The sequence below is a fragment of the Aspergillus undulatus genome (genome assembly GCF_047715775.1).
Source record: "Aspergillus undulatus strain CBS 261.88 unplaced genomic scaffold BDV17scaffold_95, whole genome shotgun sequence".
Taxonomy (NCBI): domain Eukaryota; kingdom Fungi; phylum Ascomycota; class Eurotiomycetes; order Eurotiales; family Aspergillaceae; genus Aspergillus; species Aspergillus undulatus.
The window spans coordinates 46752-63937 of NW_027396699.1; the positions used below are offsets into that span (position 1 = coordinate 46752).

The 17186-nt window shown below is 48.3% G+C and overlaps 6 protein-coding genes across 6 annotated transcripts; 2 read left to right on the forward strand and 4 right to left on the reverse strand.

Moving 5' to 3' along the window:
* Positions 1 to 277: 277 nt before the first annotated feature.
* Positions 278 to 651, reverse strand: BDV17DRAFT_296488 (uncharacterized protein; the record flags this gene model as incomplete). Its single annotated transcript, XM_073763305.1, has 2 exons — positions 278 to 429; positions 483 to 651. 2 exons carry the CDS (start codon positions 649 to 651, stop codon positions 278 to 280), a joined length of 321 nt encoding a protein of 106 aa, XP_073610151.1.
* Positions 652 to 4161: 3510 nt separating this feature from the next.
* BDV17DRAFT_296489 (uncharacterized protein) lies at positions 4162 to 4653 on the forward strand (the record flags this gene model as incomplete). Its single annotated transcript, XM_073763306.1, has 1 exon — positions 4162 to 4653. The coding sequence occupies one exon, from the start codon at positions 4162 to 4164 to the stop codon at positions 4651 to 4653; it is 492 nt and encodes a 163-aa protein (XP_073610152.1).
* An 833-nt stretch (positions 4654 to 5486) lies between these two features.
* BDV17DRAFT_301902 (DUF3176 domain-containing protein) lies at positions 5487 to 7281 on the forward strand (the record flags this gene model as incomplete). Its single annotated transcript, XM_073764339.1, has 2 exons — positions 5487 to 5938; positions 5988 to 7281. 2 exons carry the CDS (start codon positions 5487 to 5489, stop codon positions 7279 to 7281), a joined length of 1746 nt encoding a protein of 581 aa, XP_073610153.1.
* A 3134-nt stretch (positions 7282 to 10415) lies between these two features.
* Positions 10416 to 11546, reverse strand: BDV17DRAFT_285521 (uncharacterized protein; the record flags this gene model as incomplete). The annotated part of the gene is made up of 1 exon (XM_073760727.1): positions 10416 to 11546. The coding sequence occupies one exon, from the start codon at positions 11544 to 11546 to the stop codon at positions 10416 to 10418; it is 1131 nt and encodes a 376-aa protein (XP_073610154.1).
* Positions 11547 to 12914: 1368 nt separating this feature from the next.
* On the reverse strand, positions 12915 to 13292 carry BDV17DRAFT_301903 (putative quinol monooxygenase; the record flags this gene model as incomplete). Its single annotated transcript, XM_073764340.1, has 2 exons — positions 12915 to 13215; positions 13267 to 13292. 2 exons carry the CDS (start codon positions 13290 to 13292, stop codon positions 12915 to 12917), a joined length of 327 nt encoding a protein of 108 aa, XP_073610155.1.
* Positions 13293 to 13687: 395 nt separating this feature from the next.
* BDV17DRAFT_296492 (uncharacterized protein) lies at positions 13688 to 14200 on the reverse strand (the record flags this gene model as incomplete). Its single annotated transcript, XM_073763307.1, has 1 exon — positions 13688 to 14200. One exon carries the CDS (start codon positions 14198 to 14200, stop codon positions 13688 to 13690), a length of 513 nt encoding a protein of 170 aa, XP_073610156.1.
* Positions 14201 to 17186: the final 2986 nt, after the last annotated feature.

A 17186-nucleotide genomic window follows, 5' to 3' on the forward strand; every position in this document is an offset into this window, starting at 1 on the left:
GTTTTATTGACAGTAGCAATTGATTGGTAACGGGTTATTAGGAGATTACAGAAAGCCATGAGGACGACTGTTATTTGTATGGGGGACGTAGCAAAAGAAGACAAACAAAAGGAGGCCAAGTCCCCTAAGCATTATCCCAATCGCTGTATGGGAAAGCAGAACGCTAATCCAGACAGAACAAGGATTTTCCATATGTCTCCAAATGCCAATTGACATCACAACTGACAGTAATGCACAGTCAGCCCACCCACAGGGAAAGTAATCACCCGTTAGACAATTATAGATCACCGCAGAATCCCGACTTCAGAGGCTGGGGCTTGTCCAGCTGATGATCGCCAATGTGGATGGTCCAAGAGCCACCCTCTGTTCCTGATATCACGCAGATGGCACCACCAGGGTTGTAGATGTGGGTGACCACTGCAGGTTTGTCTGTTGTGCTGTCAACAAATACCCTCCATGCTATACAGAACTTTCATCCTTACCGATTTCAACAGAGTTCAAGTCAGTAGGGAAGGTCTGGCCCCATGAGTCATTCTCGGTGCCGTAGAAGGTAAGGGAAACAGAGTCAATCTGGCGCTTCTCGCCTGGTGCAGCGCTTGCAAGGGCAGTGAGCGACAGGAGGCCAACGACGATGGCAGAAGCAGAACGCATTTTGAATTGTGACAGAAAGTATTGAATGCAGTCGCGGGATACTTTGAAATGGAGAGAGAACTTGATAATTGTTTGGTGATGGTGTTTTCTTACTCAGTGAATAATGGAATAATCCGCGGGGGACTTGAAGTGATTCATATACACTGCTTTTACTATCTGACAAAAGTTGCTTCAAATAACTATTTTTGGACATTCGCAAGATCTGTGTCTAAGCCCAAAAATGAAGTCATCAGAGTGCCCAGTAGAGGGCACCATTGGCTGTCTCACGACGTGAATCACAACCAAGGCGTCCCATTGGGAAAAAGCCAACCTCGTATGTCGGCATGACCATTGCGAGTATAAGGGGTGTCTCAGGCGATATAAAAAGGAAAGCCCTACATTAGGGATACAATTGGTTGTAAATCAGGTTTGCGAGGAAGAGATCGGCGTCAGGCTGTGCTGACTGCTGAGACACGAATTACGAGTTTTAGGCCACCACTCCACAGGCAATGCAACTTCAAAGCACAAAGCGTGACAGCAGCGTAAGTTGACTATTTCCATTGGGTTCGATAAAGTAGGTCCTACCAGTGAAGAATGACGACGCAGTTACTTGATCCAACCGCCCCCGAACGATAGCATCCAGACCTTGGCCCAGAAACCCCGTTTTCGCTTGGTCGCTTCGTTCATCTTTGCCTTGAGAACCGGGTTAATCCCCTTTGCCCTCATCTTTTCCTGCTTCTTCGGCGGGAGTTTATGCACTGGGCGGTCTTTGCCGATCTCGGCTGTGGTGTTTTCAGAGGCAGGACCAGTAGCACCCCATGTATAGGATGGATTAGGCAGTGCCCCTTTGTTGTCTCGGACCGGCTAGGGCTGACTTTGGCTTCAGCTGGCGTCTGCGAGCCACCTTTTATCCATGTTCAATTTGGTTTTTTTAAGCACACGACGCGTGGAAGTGACGGAAGAAGTAAGTTCGAGATACAGCAGTAGTGTACAGAGACAAAGTAACAGGGAAAATCCAACCAATGCTGGTTTTGTACTCTGTAGAGACTCGAGAGCTGCTGCCGAGGCAGTGGTTATGGCAGTGAAGCTATGACATCAACCTCTCCTTCCGCATTGATTCGCTCTTGCTTACAGGCGACCCTCACTGGCTATGCTGAGGACGTTCTTCCATTCAAGTTCATCCTTGGTAACGGCAGGGATCGAAAGCTTGATGTTCAGGGAGTTTCTGAACTGCTCCTTGGCGCTCGCGTACAACATGCAGAGCTGGGCGGATTAGCATCGAGGAAGGCTAACTGCGAAGGTAGTTCATACTTTGATTTTTGTATGTTCAGGAACCCAACTGGTAAAAGCTGGTTGGCATCTCTGCCCGTCGCTGCTCTACATCTGCGCATTGAAACGGTGATGCACCTACAGACATGTTGAAACTAGTATGAGTGACCAAGAAAAGGGCGTTCACGAAACAGTCTGGATAAATATATAATAGTAGTGGCGTCCTGTATAGTTCTGGTCGCGGGCCAGAGATAGGGTTTTTCGCTGGACTCTACTCTTCGGTCTTCACCACTATTTGCCCTCCACATCGCCGGGGCCCCGACAACATAGAATGGCCGAGACAATCCGATCAAGACAAGACAAGCGCTCCCTGCTTCCTCGAGCGGTACGCCTTTCTCCATGAAAGACCCTTGGCATGCGCGAGCTAACCCTGGCAGTGCGAAGGATGCAAGATTCGCAAGGTACAGATAACTTACATCCCAGTATACCAGGGCAGGGCTGATCCGTAAAGCTAGATCTGATGTGATCGAACAAACCCGTGTCCAAACAGCCGAGCGGCTGGAATTGTCTGCCAACAAGCTGCCCGGACGAAACGGGCTTCACGATCTGGCGGGGAAGACCAGCTGTAGTACCCCCGACCAACTGCTATAGCGGTCACTAATGTAAAGGCAGGCTGGAGCAAATTCGGCAGCTTGAGCAACGCCTGGCCTCGGTAGAGCACCACCCCGGCCCAGCAAGTGAGACCCCAGAATCTCAAAATCTACACAGACGCCCAACTCCGAGTTGATCTCTCAAGCTGGCAGCACACCATAGGTGTTTGAAGGTGACTCGTCATTAATCAGCCAGTCCATGATGGCGAGTGCAATGACACAGAACACTCCCGATGCAAACGTCAAAGGAGAAGGGCAGGGGTCTCGGCAACCTTGCAAGACTTGAACGCCATTGTAGATTCTCCTCCCAAGCTCGAAGCTGCCGACCAATACCACTTCTCGGCCTACTCCAAGACCAACTCCATCCCTCATTCCAATCCTCATTAGAACTTGTACTTGCTATCTCGAAAGAGGCTAAAAATATATTTCAATGAGGGCAGATCAGCCGTCAACACTGACGCAGATAGGTGACCGCCCGGTATTTCTATGTTCCTAGGTTGTCAACGATTATCATTTTGTCGAGAGCCTCTGCCAGCAGGCTTATTTTCCTGTGGAGCCAGTATAATTGGGGCATCTAGCCTCCATGTAAGGGGCCCTCCGCCTTTTGCTGTGAGAGTTTATGATTTTGCAGAATCCTGTCCCGGAAGTACGGCCTCAAGACTTATGCGACCACATGCGTAGAGAACTTTCACTGTTTCATTGAATCATACGAAGTTCTCGTCATGCCTAGTTTATGGAGCAACGTATCCCTACGCCGAGAACATGCGTCGATTATTCTGGAGTGCATATACCTTCGAGAAGAAAGCGTCGCTGCTTTTTGGCCGTGCTTCGGACATGCAAGATTGCGCTAGCGATCGCATTATTCCATTCCCTCACCGGATGCGTCGGTTCGATCATGGGACGAATCGTTCGTCTTGGGAATCAGACTAGCAGAGATTCAAGGCCAGATTTACGAGAATCTCTACTCCGCATCAGCGGCAAGGAACTTGAATTGGGACCCGGCACACATCGTTAATGGACTTTCAATTGGTTTAGAAGCCTGGTACAGCGGATTGAAACAGGTGAAACATCATCCTGATTCGATCTCTGGCGAGAGGCTGACAATCGCAACTACATCCAGATTGATGCCAGTCAAATCAACCACCCGCAAGTATACCAACTGTCGCGAGGGTAGCAGGGGCTTGACGTGTTACTCAACATTTGCAACGCTTTTTCGAGCCCCTGCCCCAGTTGCATCTTCATCTAGTCCCGAAGGCGCCAACGTTGCATCTCGATGCCTCCATTTTGCGCGCCTCAGCCTGCAGTCTCACCAGGACTGGTTTGGCAGTTACAAGGCTACGGGGGATCTGGGCCACGTGGCCTATGAAAATTACATGATAACTAGACAGCAGAAAAACGGCGCATGTCCCACACACTCTGACAAGCAGCATCTGATGGTATCCTAGGGTGTATGCCGGATCGAAAGCCGATCGAGGCCCGGCCAGGCCAAAACGCCCGATGTGACGCAAGCCCTGGATGATGGAGGTGTATATGCGTTCTTTAGTGAGATATAACTGCGCTCTGATGCTGGGCAAGGTTATCATCTTTTAAAATACACCTTTAAGTCCGCAAAATGACGTCCCAAGTCCTTGCCTACGACATTAAACCCACCAACCTAATTCCAAACTCCCCCAAGCCCCTGCTTCTGTACAGAAGCTGCTTCGTCCGTGACGGAAAGATCGACGCCACGCTTGCCTACGACATGTTCAAGAAGAACGGTTGGGACGCGCAATGGTTGACGATGTATGGCCGCTACCAGCGCTCTCACTATCACCCGGCTACACACGAAGTCATGGTTGTTTTATCCAGGCCTGGAAGGATCCGATGGGGGACGGCAGATCTCTCTGGCGACCCCAAGAAGCACACATATGGAACTGCGGGCGTTGACTTTGAAGATGGAAGTCTCTACGTCGATGTCAACGCGGGCGATCTTTTTGTCATTCCGGCTGGGTGCACGCACAAGTCATTTGATTCGACGTCGGCTACAGAGGAGCCGACTTGTTTGACAGGAGGCGGTGCTCATAAAAATCGAGTCCGAAGACCACTTTCCTGCTGGCCTGGGTAGGATTCAGACCATTGCCAGTCATTCCAGATCTCCGGGCCTGAGAATTCGTAGAACGGGGTGATTGTATCGACCCGTGCGGCAGGATATCGATTATGCCCCCCCAGACTCTGGGCTTCTTCAAAGACGCAGACGCGGAAGCCCGGTTTGCGGAGGTTGCGGAGGAGGTAGCAGCTGCCAAAGCCTGCACCGACCATGACGGCGTCCACTTCAGATGAAGTTTGAACGCGTGACAGGAAACTTCGCCGAGATCGTCCAGTCCCACGACTACGAGCCTTTCACTAGCCGAATTCTCTCCTGATTTTCGGCATCTGCATGCTGGGTGTGGGCGAGATGCCACAGCTCAAAGTAGGCAACTCGGAAACAACGCAGGATTTCATGTTGGCTTTTCTCGAGGATTCCTCGTCGATCCATGCTACCGTGGGCTGGCACCCAATTGTCCACAACGCAAACCCGCTCAAGCTAGTCAATGGTTGTGGCTAGCTGCTCGGGGTGCAAAACCACAAGATCTGCAAGACCCGTTAACTGTAGAAGACCCATAGGGCCCACCAAAGCTCTGAATAGCCTATCTTGATACGATGATGGACAGCATCGCATGGGTCATAACCCAGTAACGTCTCCGACGCTATACTGGGCCGGGAATGGATTTACTTGGACCTCAAATATCGTCGCGGTGTCTCTCCACGCTTCACGGCCCTAGTTTCAGCTGTGGGCCCGATGAGGAAATCAAACTGTAGCTCACTCTAACGAGAAATTTTATTTTCAGCAGTATCCCTGGCTCACCCCGATATCGAACTACCTTTCACTTCTCTTGAGGTCTGAGGACAGTTGCGAAGATGGAACAAACAAAAGATGGATACCGACTCTCCTACGTCCGACTCGACGACACACCAGAGGCTTCAAAACAAGCGCGGCAACGACCTCTATCATCGGCCGAACAAGTTTTCCTGCAGTCTCAAACACGGAAATTCTGGGGAGCAAACTGGACCCTGGAGATCCTAGGGTGTCTCACCTCGATTGTCTTTCTTGTTGCAATCATCGCGGTACTGTTCTACTATGATGGCAGACCAATGCCCCAATGGCCGTACGGCATTACCATCAACGCGCTTGTTTCCGTCCTCAGCACGGTCATGAAAGCTACCATGGCATTCATCCTGACCGAGTCTCTCGCTCAACTGAAATGGTCCTGGTTCCGCGATGGAAACAAGCTGAGTGATCTTGCGCTCCTCGATGCTGCCAGTCGCGGGGTCATGGGTGCTTTTGTCGTTCTATTCCGATTCCTACCTCGGTGAGCGCTATCCTGGTCCTTCTTTGATCTGACACTGAATCTAGCGTAGCCATCTCGTCACATTCGGGTGTCTCGTCCTGGTCATAGCAGCCGCTACAGACCCGTTCGTCCAGCAAGTCATCGGCAACAGCATGCGTTCAGTGCACGCCCCAGGCCAGTCGTCTATTCAGGTTTGCAACGCGAGCACGTACACAGATTACGGCGAGGGCGCGGGCCCGGGACTAAACAAGGTGCCGCTTGAAACTGCGGGCGCAATCTATTCTGGGATTTACCAGAACCAAAGTCCCAGCAGCAACGCTGTCCTAGCAAACTGCCCAACGGGGAACTGCACGTTTGCACCGTACCAGTCTCTTGGGTTTTGCAGTCGCTGCATCAATATCACTGACTCCCTTCAGCTATCCAAGACACCGCTTGGAACAATGCTGAGCGAGTACCACTACACGCTACCTAACCGATTCTCTTTCACCACCGCCGAGAACATGGTGTATTTGATGAACGCCACGACGGGACTAGACTTTATCGAGTTGGCTGCAGCAGACCTACCGCTCATCCTCAACTTCACTGCCATCAGCTCAGCAGGCTACGGAGCAACCGCGATCAGCGCAACAGAATGCGCGCTCTACTACTGTATCGAGACGTACGAGGCTATTGTGCGAGAAGGTGAATTCTCAGAAACGCGCACTTCAGTCTCGACTGCGTCTAATACCTCATCATCCTCGATGGCTGCCACGGAGAACTTTGTCCTTACACCAGACGTCTGCTACGTCAATGGGACACGCTGCGAAAAACCATACATGAATAACACAGAAGATTGCGTCTACAAAGTCAACTGGCTAAGCCGTCTGGCCATGTCAAATTCCCTGTCACCATTACTCCAAGGCAAAGGCTCTCTCTTCATAAGCAACCGACCAAGCTGGAAACCAGAAACCCTCGAAGCCGTCTACGGCACGCAAGGGAACTACACCGATATCGCCTCAATGTTCGAATCGCTCGCATCCTCGTTAACACTACAAGCGCGATCAAAAGTCTGCGACGCAACAGTTACAGGGATTTCCTGGACAGTGCAGTCATTCGTGCATGTGCGCTGGCCGTGGATGATTCTGCCGGGCGCGTTGGTTCTGCTTAGCGGTTTCTTCCTGCTTATTACGATCCTGCACACGCGCAATCAGTATATCTGGAAGTCGTCGCCTTTGGCGCTGTTATTCTCGGATTTAACTGTTGATGCGCCTTCACCACTGAAGGCGGATCCGACGCTGAAGGGGATGGAGGATACGTCGAGGAAGATGGAGGTTTGGTTGGAGACGTCGGCTGAGGGAGTGAGGTTGAAGGCTGTACCCAGGTAGACTGTGGAAAGTTTCCACTGTATATTGCTCGCATACCGCCAGAATGGCATTCTGATGTTACGAGACTTCCAAGGCTTGACAGATGTAAAAATGTTTGAAGAGTTTGTTGAACAACTTCACCATCGTTGTGTTAGATGGCTAAGCCCGAAGTCTGTTCTTAGGGTTAGATAACGCATCCTTTTACCATACTGACCGTATAATCGAACTACACTCAAATGCTGGTGTAGATTTGTTGTACTTACCACCATATTCTCCCGAGCTCAACCCAATCAAAGATTTTTGCCGAGCTCAAAGCATTTGTAAGACGAAATTAGCAAACATATAGGTCACCAGCTTCCCAGCCAGCTGCTGTTCCAGGTCAATCACTGGTTGCTCGTTTTTGTAGCGTTCGAGGTTCTCTCGGATTCGTCGATTCTGTTGTCCTTGCTTCTCATTGCGCAGTTCACGAACAGATTTGTTATAATTCCGCTTGGCTTCCGGTGTCCGATCCTGGATAAGTTCCAGCTTCTCTTGTAGCTAATGCTGACGATAGATACTATGGAAACCTTCTAGGTTATTTTCCACACCTTATACCCCTTAGTGATTGTGAGAATGTTTCGTAAGTTATATCCGTGGCACGTTGCGATGCTTCCCTACTGTTCTAGTACACACGGGTGTAGACTGCGGCATATCCGCGGATATCAGAAAGCAAATGCTATCCATATCGTATCCATGCGGATACCAGATACCTGAGTTGCTATCTTTATCTATATATAATTCTATGCGGATATAATATAAATAACTTATTATTATCTATACTAGTATAATTCTTGCTAGATTAAGCTAATCTAGCCTGACACAGGATATATAATTTACTGTTAAGATTAGTGATATATACTTATTTTAGTCGTGACGGGCTTGCTAGTACCACATGGTATTTTATATAATTCTACGCTTGAATATAGATAAAATATATATTGATACTAGACCTTATTATATAAGACTTGCTATAGTTATTACCTGTGCTGGTTCTGCTACCTGTATTAGTACAGAACTTAGAATATGTCGACCGCTAGTCGTATGTGAGACCTGCCTATTTAGGATATCGGAACGACGACGTCCGTTTGCCAAAACTTATGCAGAATTTTCTGCTATTTCCACGGTTCAAAAGTTATGTCTCTTCTAGTTGCTGTTTCCGGCTAGATTACTGATTATTATCTGTGTATTTAAACCACCCATTGCAGCTAGATTGAGAAATCAGACCTTCATTCTTTGATATTATTAGTGGTTGATATCGAGTAATTTACACCTAGGCTGACGCTCATAGCCCCCTAACCTATAAATTACATACAAACAGGCATAAATTATGTAGCAACAGATTCAGTCAAGTTTGCACTGTTTGTCTATCCACAGGATATCCAAATCCGCACTGCGGATACCTTTTACTATCCATATCGTATCGTTGCGGATATTTGGATATCAGATTACATCCATACCGCGGATATGCGGATTTGGATATATCGCGGATGTTGCCGCAGTCTAGTTGTTATGGCGCTATACAGCAACCTTCTATATAAGTGAGCGCGGCTCTAGGACTGACGTCCTAGAATTCTAGTCTTTTGCTCCTAGCCCAACTGTTTACTATCTAAAACGCTCCTTATAGCCGTGACCTCTTAAAGGCAATCATCAACAGAAGATTCACTTGGCTAGGTTTGTCACAAGATATACGGCAGTTCCTTCCTAACTGTGACACCTGTGGCAGCAAAGCTATATGGAGGGAGAAGGGACGTGGTCTTTTAAAACCATTACCTATTCCTGAGCGTCAATGGAGTGAGATATCTATCGACTTCATAACTGACTTAACTCTGTCCAAGTCAGGGGCTACATTCGTGATAGTGATTACAGGTCGACTGTTCAAGAGCTGCATCTTTAAGGCCATGAAAGAAATAACAGTCAAAGCAGTTGTGGATTCATTAATGGAATGTCTATTTCAACACCATCGACCTCCTTCAGCTACTGTGTCAGACAGAGGCCCTCAATTTGCCTCTCTAATAAGGAAACGAATCTGCTCTCCATTGAGGATTACTAGAAGGCTATTATAGCATTCCATCTAGGAACAGACGGATCCACTGAATGGATAAACCAGGAGTTGAAAGTCTATCTACTATGTTTTGTCTCATACTACCAGGATGATTGGGAGCAACTTCTGCCTGTTGCGATGCTGGCAATTAATGGCCGTACATTATCTGTTACTGGTATAAGCCCGTTCTTTGCATCTCACGGCTATAACATTGAGCCTATCGAAATAGAAGAGCCTTTAAGAACAGAAGGCAGGACGCCAGTTACTCGAGGAGAAGCTATTAACTCCAAACTTAAGGAAGCGGCAGAGGCAGCCCAAACAATGATAGCAGCTGCTCAGGAGAAGTACGAAGCATATGTAAACAGGAACCGGCAGCCAGCAGAACAATTCCGTATTGGTTATCAAAAGTGCCAGTCGCTTCCATAGCTCTCAGTTGCACTGCTTACAGTACCAGGCCTTGCGCCATGCGAATGAACGTCGAAGCCTATACAGAAACATCACCGACTCGACACGAGCCATCTTGTTTTTTGGAGATGGATGGTGGTGAAGTAATGCAAAAGAAGACCACGCGTCTCGATCATTATGTTTGGTCCATACTCAGGGAGATGTCTATTTCCCAGAATAGTCTTTCTTGCATAATTGTACTGTAGGGTTGATCTCACCACGACATATTCTATTCACCAGCAATTTCAGCGCGCTTCTCAGGATAGCTTCCTCCACGAGACCACAAAGTGATACGATGGGAGATATGATATGATTATTGAATATGCCCCCCAGAATCAATAGCATCGATGACGAGGAGAGACTTTGTTCCCATGAATGCGACGAGGGTGTAATGGTGGTGGCTCCGTGAGACAAATAGTCATACTGGCATGCGAATTATTCTGTAGTGTTATTCAGTAACTGATTGAATTAAGATTAGAAAATCCAGTGAAAAGAACTCTGGGATAATATTTACAGGTAAGCCCAATAAACAAAAAGCAAAAGAAACGCTCAATACCGAAATATAGGCAAAGGGAAGAAATAAAAGAATAAGATAGAAAGGAATGACGGAGGGTGTATATCAAAGATAATTCTAACGAGTGACTCGACTAACCCACAAGCTCGTACTCCCACCACCACAATAATTCTTTTCGTCCTGAGTTTTCAACACTAGGAAGAGATGCAAGCCAATATCATGCTCCTCTCTCCTGACATCAGCCAAGTCGGAGTGAAGCCTAGTGGTAGTCTTCTTAACCTCTTGAGTCGCTTTCATGAAATCAAGGGTAGAGCAGGGCTGCGAATACCACGTTAGTTTGTGAAGGGCTTTCTCTATAGATTCCCTTCGGCGAGCCAGGTAAGCTCTCCTCTTTTCGAGTCGCTCGATGCGGTTTTGCTTTTCTTGCTCGGGTGAACACAGCAGGGAAGCTGGAGGTGTTGATACCGAGCCATTATCGGAAGGTTTGGAAGCAATAGGCTTCCGACGAATTGTTTTCATGGTTCCGGGATCGCGATTGTCGTTGGTCGTTATCGTAGAGGGGTACTGAATAGTTATGACGGTTTCGTTGAGGCTTGACGCTGTAATGGGACATCTGCAGTCAACCCCAGAGCCCTTTTTGAAATATAGGTTGCTTTGTGATGAGTTTGAGCCAGGAATTGCTGCGAATGTGTTGACGGAGAGAAGGTAAGGATTGCTTATGACAGTCATAGCTTGCTTCTCCAGCCCACTCGCCCATCCCATATTCTTGCTTCCCAGGGTGGTCGACTGAGCTGCGGTGTCGACGTCGTCACCGGTGGTGGTTGTGCTGACTGACGGGACCGTACAGAGGGGTCCTTGAGACGGGCAGTCACAGGGCTTCAAGCGGTTATTACTGCGTGATAAGTGTATCCGTGATAAGGGTTGTTCCGTTGCCTGTTCGTGCGTGGAATGTCCCGGGGATCGTCTGCTAGCTGCCTCCCATGGCTCGAGAATATCAGGAGGGTCGTCGTTATCGAGTCGTTTTTTGGACAGAATGCTCTTTAGTGGAAGGTGGTCTTTCCCCCATGCAAGCACACTCGAACCGCCGCGTCTTTTTGGTCGGAGTACAGGATCACCTAGAGAATAGTCCTGTCTGGGCCCATGGGCTCCCAAAGAAGGGTCTTGCAAATGCTGAATAGTAACCAGGCTGTTACCTTTCCCAATGGCCAACCGGCCGGGCAAATGGTTCGGATCATTGGCCAGATTCATTATTATCGTTCACACATAGCTCTGAGAAATGAAATTGGAGTTAGCTGATAGGAAAACTGGTGCGCTAGAATAATTTACTGGAGAGTTTCTACGTTCCTTGAGCAGTTGTGTACTCTTATATTGGGAGGGGTGTCCTCCTCGGCGACATGTAGATGACGTGCTCCACGCGGCAGACCCACGGAGCAGCAGGTTCATTACCAAGCTGGAGTATGGAGCTCAGGGTAGATGGAGATTAAGTGCATTTTAGCGGCAGCTCATCGTTGACATTTCCAAGTAAGCTATGGAGATCAACTCTACTTTAGCATCACCACGTCGTTGGTAACGCTGATTGATGCAACTGACAAAGAGCGTCCCCTATAGAAAATGTGACAGAGAAGACGCAGGCCATTCGAACGGATATGATGTGTAGCCCGATGGTCTTGGTTCTATATACTGCCTCTACGGTGTACTTCATTCTTTGCCGCAGGTTCTTTGCTGTTGTTGCTTACCGGTGGGGGTACGACAGATGCAAGTCAAGAACTCTCTAGCGTCGAACTGAGTCAGATTACCCCACCAGGGCACTAGAAATGATGATACGCTATGGTTCAGCCGTTCCATGTGGTTGTTGGAAAGGCTATGGCCTGTACCCCTGCAGTTTAGCCACGATCATGTCAAATGAAGATCTCCAGCAGGATACCTCGGACGCGCTACAGATGATTGTCACTCTCTAATTAATCTACGAAGTGTCTAATTATAAAGCATATTATCCGTAGTCGAGGACATTATGCAAGCTGCAAACCAATCATACTCTGCACGTGCATACTTCTTGCGACAAATCTGAAATCTGGCCAGGCCTTAACTTGACCTTTGCAGCTTAAAATATATTCCCTGGGGCAGAAGCACCTTGTCAAATGCCAAGTTCATGTCCAGATTAAAGTTCACCGGTCTAGTCAAGGCGCAGATCTTCATAATACACAAGTCCGCGGACTTTGGCCTACAAATAGCACTAGTATGGGAATAGCACTAATATGGGGATCGTAATTACCCTGATCATCAAGATTGACGGTTTGGTACTGGCGCCCGCCACAAGTCCGATCTCGCGGGCATGATGTTCGCAGTACGTGGCTGAGGCTGTGCACCGATTCCTTTCAGGGTCCACTGTGTTGTATGCTAGTGAAGAAAGTGGTAGACTAATAATAGAATAATGTCCAGAGGTGTTTAGGAATCGGGAGCACGGGGATGGCAGTATACTACTCCGTACATAGGGAGAGTACGAGTTCCCTAATCCGCGGTCCGCCAAGGTACATATGCCCAATTTCCACTATATACGGAGTACACAACCTCCGACCGAAATTTCCCATTCTGGATCTTATCCTCCCTCAAATCGATCTAGGCACTCGGCTCTATTTCCCCAAACCGTTGCAGATCCATGTCCTTCTCCAGCAGCGGAATCACACACGGGTCGAACGTCTGCCAGTCCGGGTTCTCCAGGTGGTACTTCTGAGAGCCCTCGTTCAGGTAGCGCTCGACAATGCAGAAATCCTGCTTGTCGTGGACCGACTGCGTGACGAACCACGACAGAGTCTCCTTGTCCTTGGAGTACACGCCGGACGCCTCTTGCAGCTTCGCGGCTAGCTTGGAGATGCTCTCCTGGTCGGGCTTGGCGCGCATGTCTGCATGAATCGTATCACTTTTAGCTACTGTAGTGATTACTTCCCGAGAATACAAAGGAGAGGAGTACGTTCGGACAACGATTGTGTAGACCATGGTGGCTGGTTGTGGGTTGATCTGGGATGGAGGGGAATTGGGATTCTGTGGATCGAGATAATTCACTAAGCGAAGGTCTGGATAGGGTCCAAGCTTGGTTATCCACTCACTGTATGACGTTTTCCAAACATCACAACAGAAAGGATGAACTTATAAGGCCTATGGTTCTATACTTATGATGCACCAGGGCCGGATTAATACGGGCGAATTGAAGTCTGCAATAGGCCATGGAAAGTCATGCCTAGTGCGACCTCACCCATCAATATATTGCTGTAGCCGCACGATGGTATCTTAAACAACAAGTATCTCAGCAGCCCCATCCTCATTGCAATAGCAGAATGCATTGGCCCTAGCGGCGCGCAGCCGGTACATGTCGGAATGGCTTGAAGAGGTGGCTACCTCATTCGCCTGGGTTTGAGAAAACCCATCAAACATGCTATGATAACTCCCTTGAGACCAGTGCCAATTCGGACGAGCGAATACTTTTCCATAAAGATTCGATAATCTGCGCTGCGTTTTGAAAAGTCGTCACCGAGCCCCGCAACCAGCGCACGAAGAAGGTGTTGTAGATCAGCTTTGAATTCTGTCCGCCGTGATGAGTGGACCCGGTCAACATCGTCTGCTCTTACAAGGCCAACGAAACAGTGACCCTTGTCAGACTTTGCACCTTCTTTAACGTCTGGCTTTCCCGGAGATGGAGATGGCTGTTTGGGCTCAATTTTGTCCGCGGCAGTTGGCGTATCTTTGACATGTTTGGGAAGAATAACACGGAGGAGATCCTTCGCATATGCGGCCGTGGCAAGTGCAGAGTACGGCTGCCAATCCTTGTTCTTGTGGCTACCAGAGTAGTCGCAGACACCACGGATGACGAGGCATGGGAAAGTATCCATGAGGCCAGCGGCTTCCATCTCAAATCAAGCAACGCCTTCTTTGCCACGAAGCTTATCGCGGTCTCGAGCGGACCGCATCTCCGCGTTCCCAGATGCGATGAGACCGTAATGCACTTCGGGATCTGCGAAGTTGCGGGCCTGTCTTTTCACGATGGGGAGGCCCTCACAATTGACACAATTGTTTTTCTTCGATTCGCGGTGAGTCGCGTCAGTCTGGAACAGCCTGTCAGGCTCCGTGGGCGCGTCGTACATGCCCTTCTGCCGTCTCTTGGTGGAGAAATGCTCGAAAGCATCATCGATATATGTATCTATAGGACGCCTATCGGTAGCGTCGCCGTGTTAGTATTGGATCTCTATATTCCTGGTTACTACTACTGGTCATGGATCTCTTCCTCTATAACCCTACCTACCAGGTCTGGATCTGTACCGCGCCTCGCTGCTACTATACTATCTTGCTAACTACACTGCTTACTTACCTGCGCACCTGCTACCGCAGCCACCTGTCTGCGGCCACGGTTACCCTCTGCGAGACAGCCCTCGCGAAGATACTCCAGTAGCTATAGGTTAACCCGTGCCAGGAGCCCTGCTGCTAGCCTACCCCGGGGGACCTACCCGTGCCTGGGTTACTAGTCTACCAGGGCTATAGCTATCCATACTATCCTAAAATCACCCGGGTGCTAAAAGTAATATAGAATTACTACTACGAGGAATATAAGGATTAGGATAGTTACTAGAAACACGGCAGGCTTATTATTATATAGACCCGCGCTAAGAAGGCTACCTGTATTATAGATTAGATTATAAGCTACTAGTATTTCTATTATACCCGAGCTAGTAGCTATTTCTTTAAGGTAACCCTGGCTACTATAATAATTATACTACTACCATGCTGGCAGACTGCTGTCTCTATATTAACCCCGGCGGAGTTAATCCGGGCGCGCGTGGACCAAGCCCTGCGGGCAGGGGAGATAGCTACTAAGCTAGTAAATAGCCAGGTACTAGTACTAGATACTTACCTGACCAAGGTCTCCCTGTAGCTAGAGCTAACCTGCTGGCTAGAGTATCTACGCGGGCAGGATCTAACTAACATGGCCCTGCTTGGTAGTATACCGGACGCGGACACTAAGCTGCTGCTAGTCAAAATCAGCACTAGCGTGCAGTGGCTAGTTAGCCAGGCCTACTAGGTAATTTATAGCGGCTAGATTAATAAATTTAACCAGGTCTAGATTAATACCTTCTATAGCTAGCCAGGTATATAGAACTAACCTATCTAGATCTACCTGTGGCCTAAAACCTACTACTAGTACTGCCAGGTCTGGCAGCAGTTAGTCTGCTTTACCTACTGTAGTAGCTAGCTAGACCAGGAAATCTGCCTGTGCTATTAGCTTAATACCGCGCAGCTAGCCGCGCTAGACCGGATAGAGAAGTATAGTTAGTAGCTACTTACCCCCATGGAGGAAGGGGCATGACTATATATACTATTACTATTACTGCTATCCCTGCTACTTCCTCACTGGCTAGTACCACGGGTAAAGGACCTACTACTATTATTAATATTATTATTTCCTATAGTACATGTTTTAAAGCCCCTGGTATCCCCTCGCAAGATATAGCTATAATACTAGCTAGATCAGGCCTGCCTAGACCTCTCTATCGCGCTACTAGACTATTCCCTGAAGGGGGATCTCTTCCAGAGCACCCTGGTTAGCTTCCTCGCGGTCCTGGGAATAAATCCTGCCTAGCAGGTCTTCCAGGATCCCTGCTAGTATACTAACTACCTGTCTAGCCTGGTCAAGATAGTATAGATACTTGTTTTATTATAGGTAGTCCGCGAGGCCGAGGCCGGCTAGGTTAGCTATCCAGCGGATACCCTGGACCAGATACGTGAGCAGTTCCTGGTATATAGGGTACACGCCCCTTTTAGCTAGATTACACGGCTCTGCACGTACGGCAAGAAGATCCAGAACAGTACTACTAGTATAAGCTATATTTACTAGAATAATAATAAGCAGACCCTGAGCTACAAGGACCTATAGCTAAGTATACATGGGTTTTAGGAATTTATCACGGGCCAAGTTACCCGGGGCTAGGCTAAGCTAGAAGACCTATTCCTGCTATATAAGGATAAGACCTGTAAGGAGGTAGTCCCGTGGCTAGCCCTGTATAAGCTACAGGATAACCTAACTAATAACTAGTATAGCTAGAACTTCTTACAGTATCCCTAGACCAAGGCCGCCCTGCTAATACCAGGGGAGTGCTAGCTACTAAACCATGTACTCAAGGTAGAGTAGCTACAGGAGGAGTTCCTAGAGGTCTACCAGGATAGACAGGTAGATAAGGTCCTGTAGTATAAGGGGCCTGTAGACCAGTACCTGCGGCAGGTTAATTAGTTTCTGAAGCGCCTGCTTCTACTAGTATATATTACTAGTACTTAGCCAGCGCGTGCTACTAAGCTACTAAGCCTGCGTTACTATAACACCCTGCAAGGCTGCTACCATAATATCTTTATTAAATACAGGCTTGTTAGCACGGTAATTACCTACTACAAGGGGTATTTAGTTAATAATACTACCAAGATTATCTACCAGTACTTTCCTAAAGTAGTCAGCGAGCTAGTAATCTACTATCTCTAGCTAGTACTACCTTTCTATGAGGTACTCGAGTAGCTAGTCCATGGTTACCATGGTGCTATATTGCTATTTCTCTGGCCCGCGGGGGATAGTTACTAGGCTAGTAATTACTTATAGAAGGTACTATAGCAGGAGGTGCAAATATACCTGCAGACTAAGCTAAATATCTTGTCCTACTGCCATGCAGTGATTGCTATCTCCAGTGTATACCTGAAGTACGGTAGCTTCAAGCGGGATTATAGTAAGATAGATAGCGCGGTATTTACCAAGCAGGCTAGCTATAGGTCCTGGATCGCGGGGATAGTCTATGCACGGGGACTGCAGGAGGTACCGGGGCACATAGAAGGCTGCTAGTAATAATACTAGGTAATAAG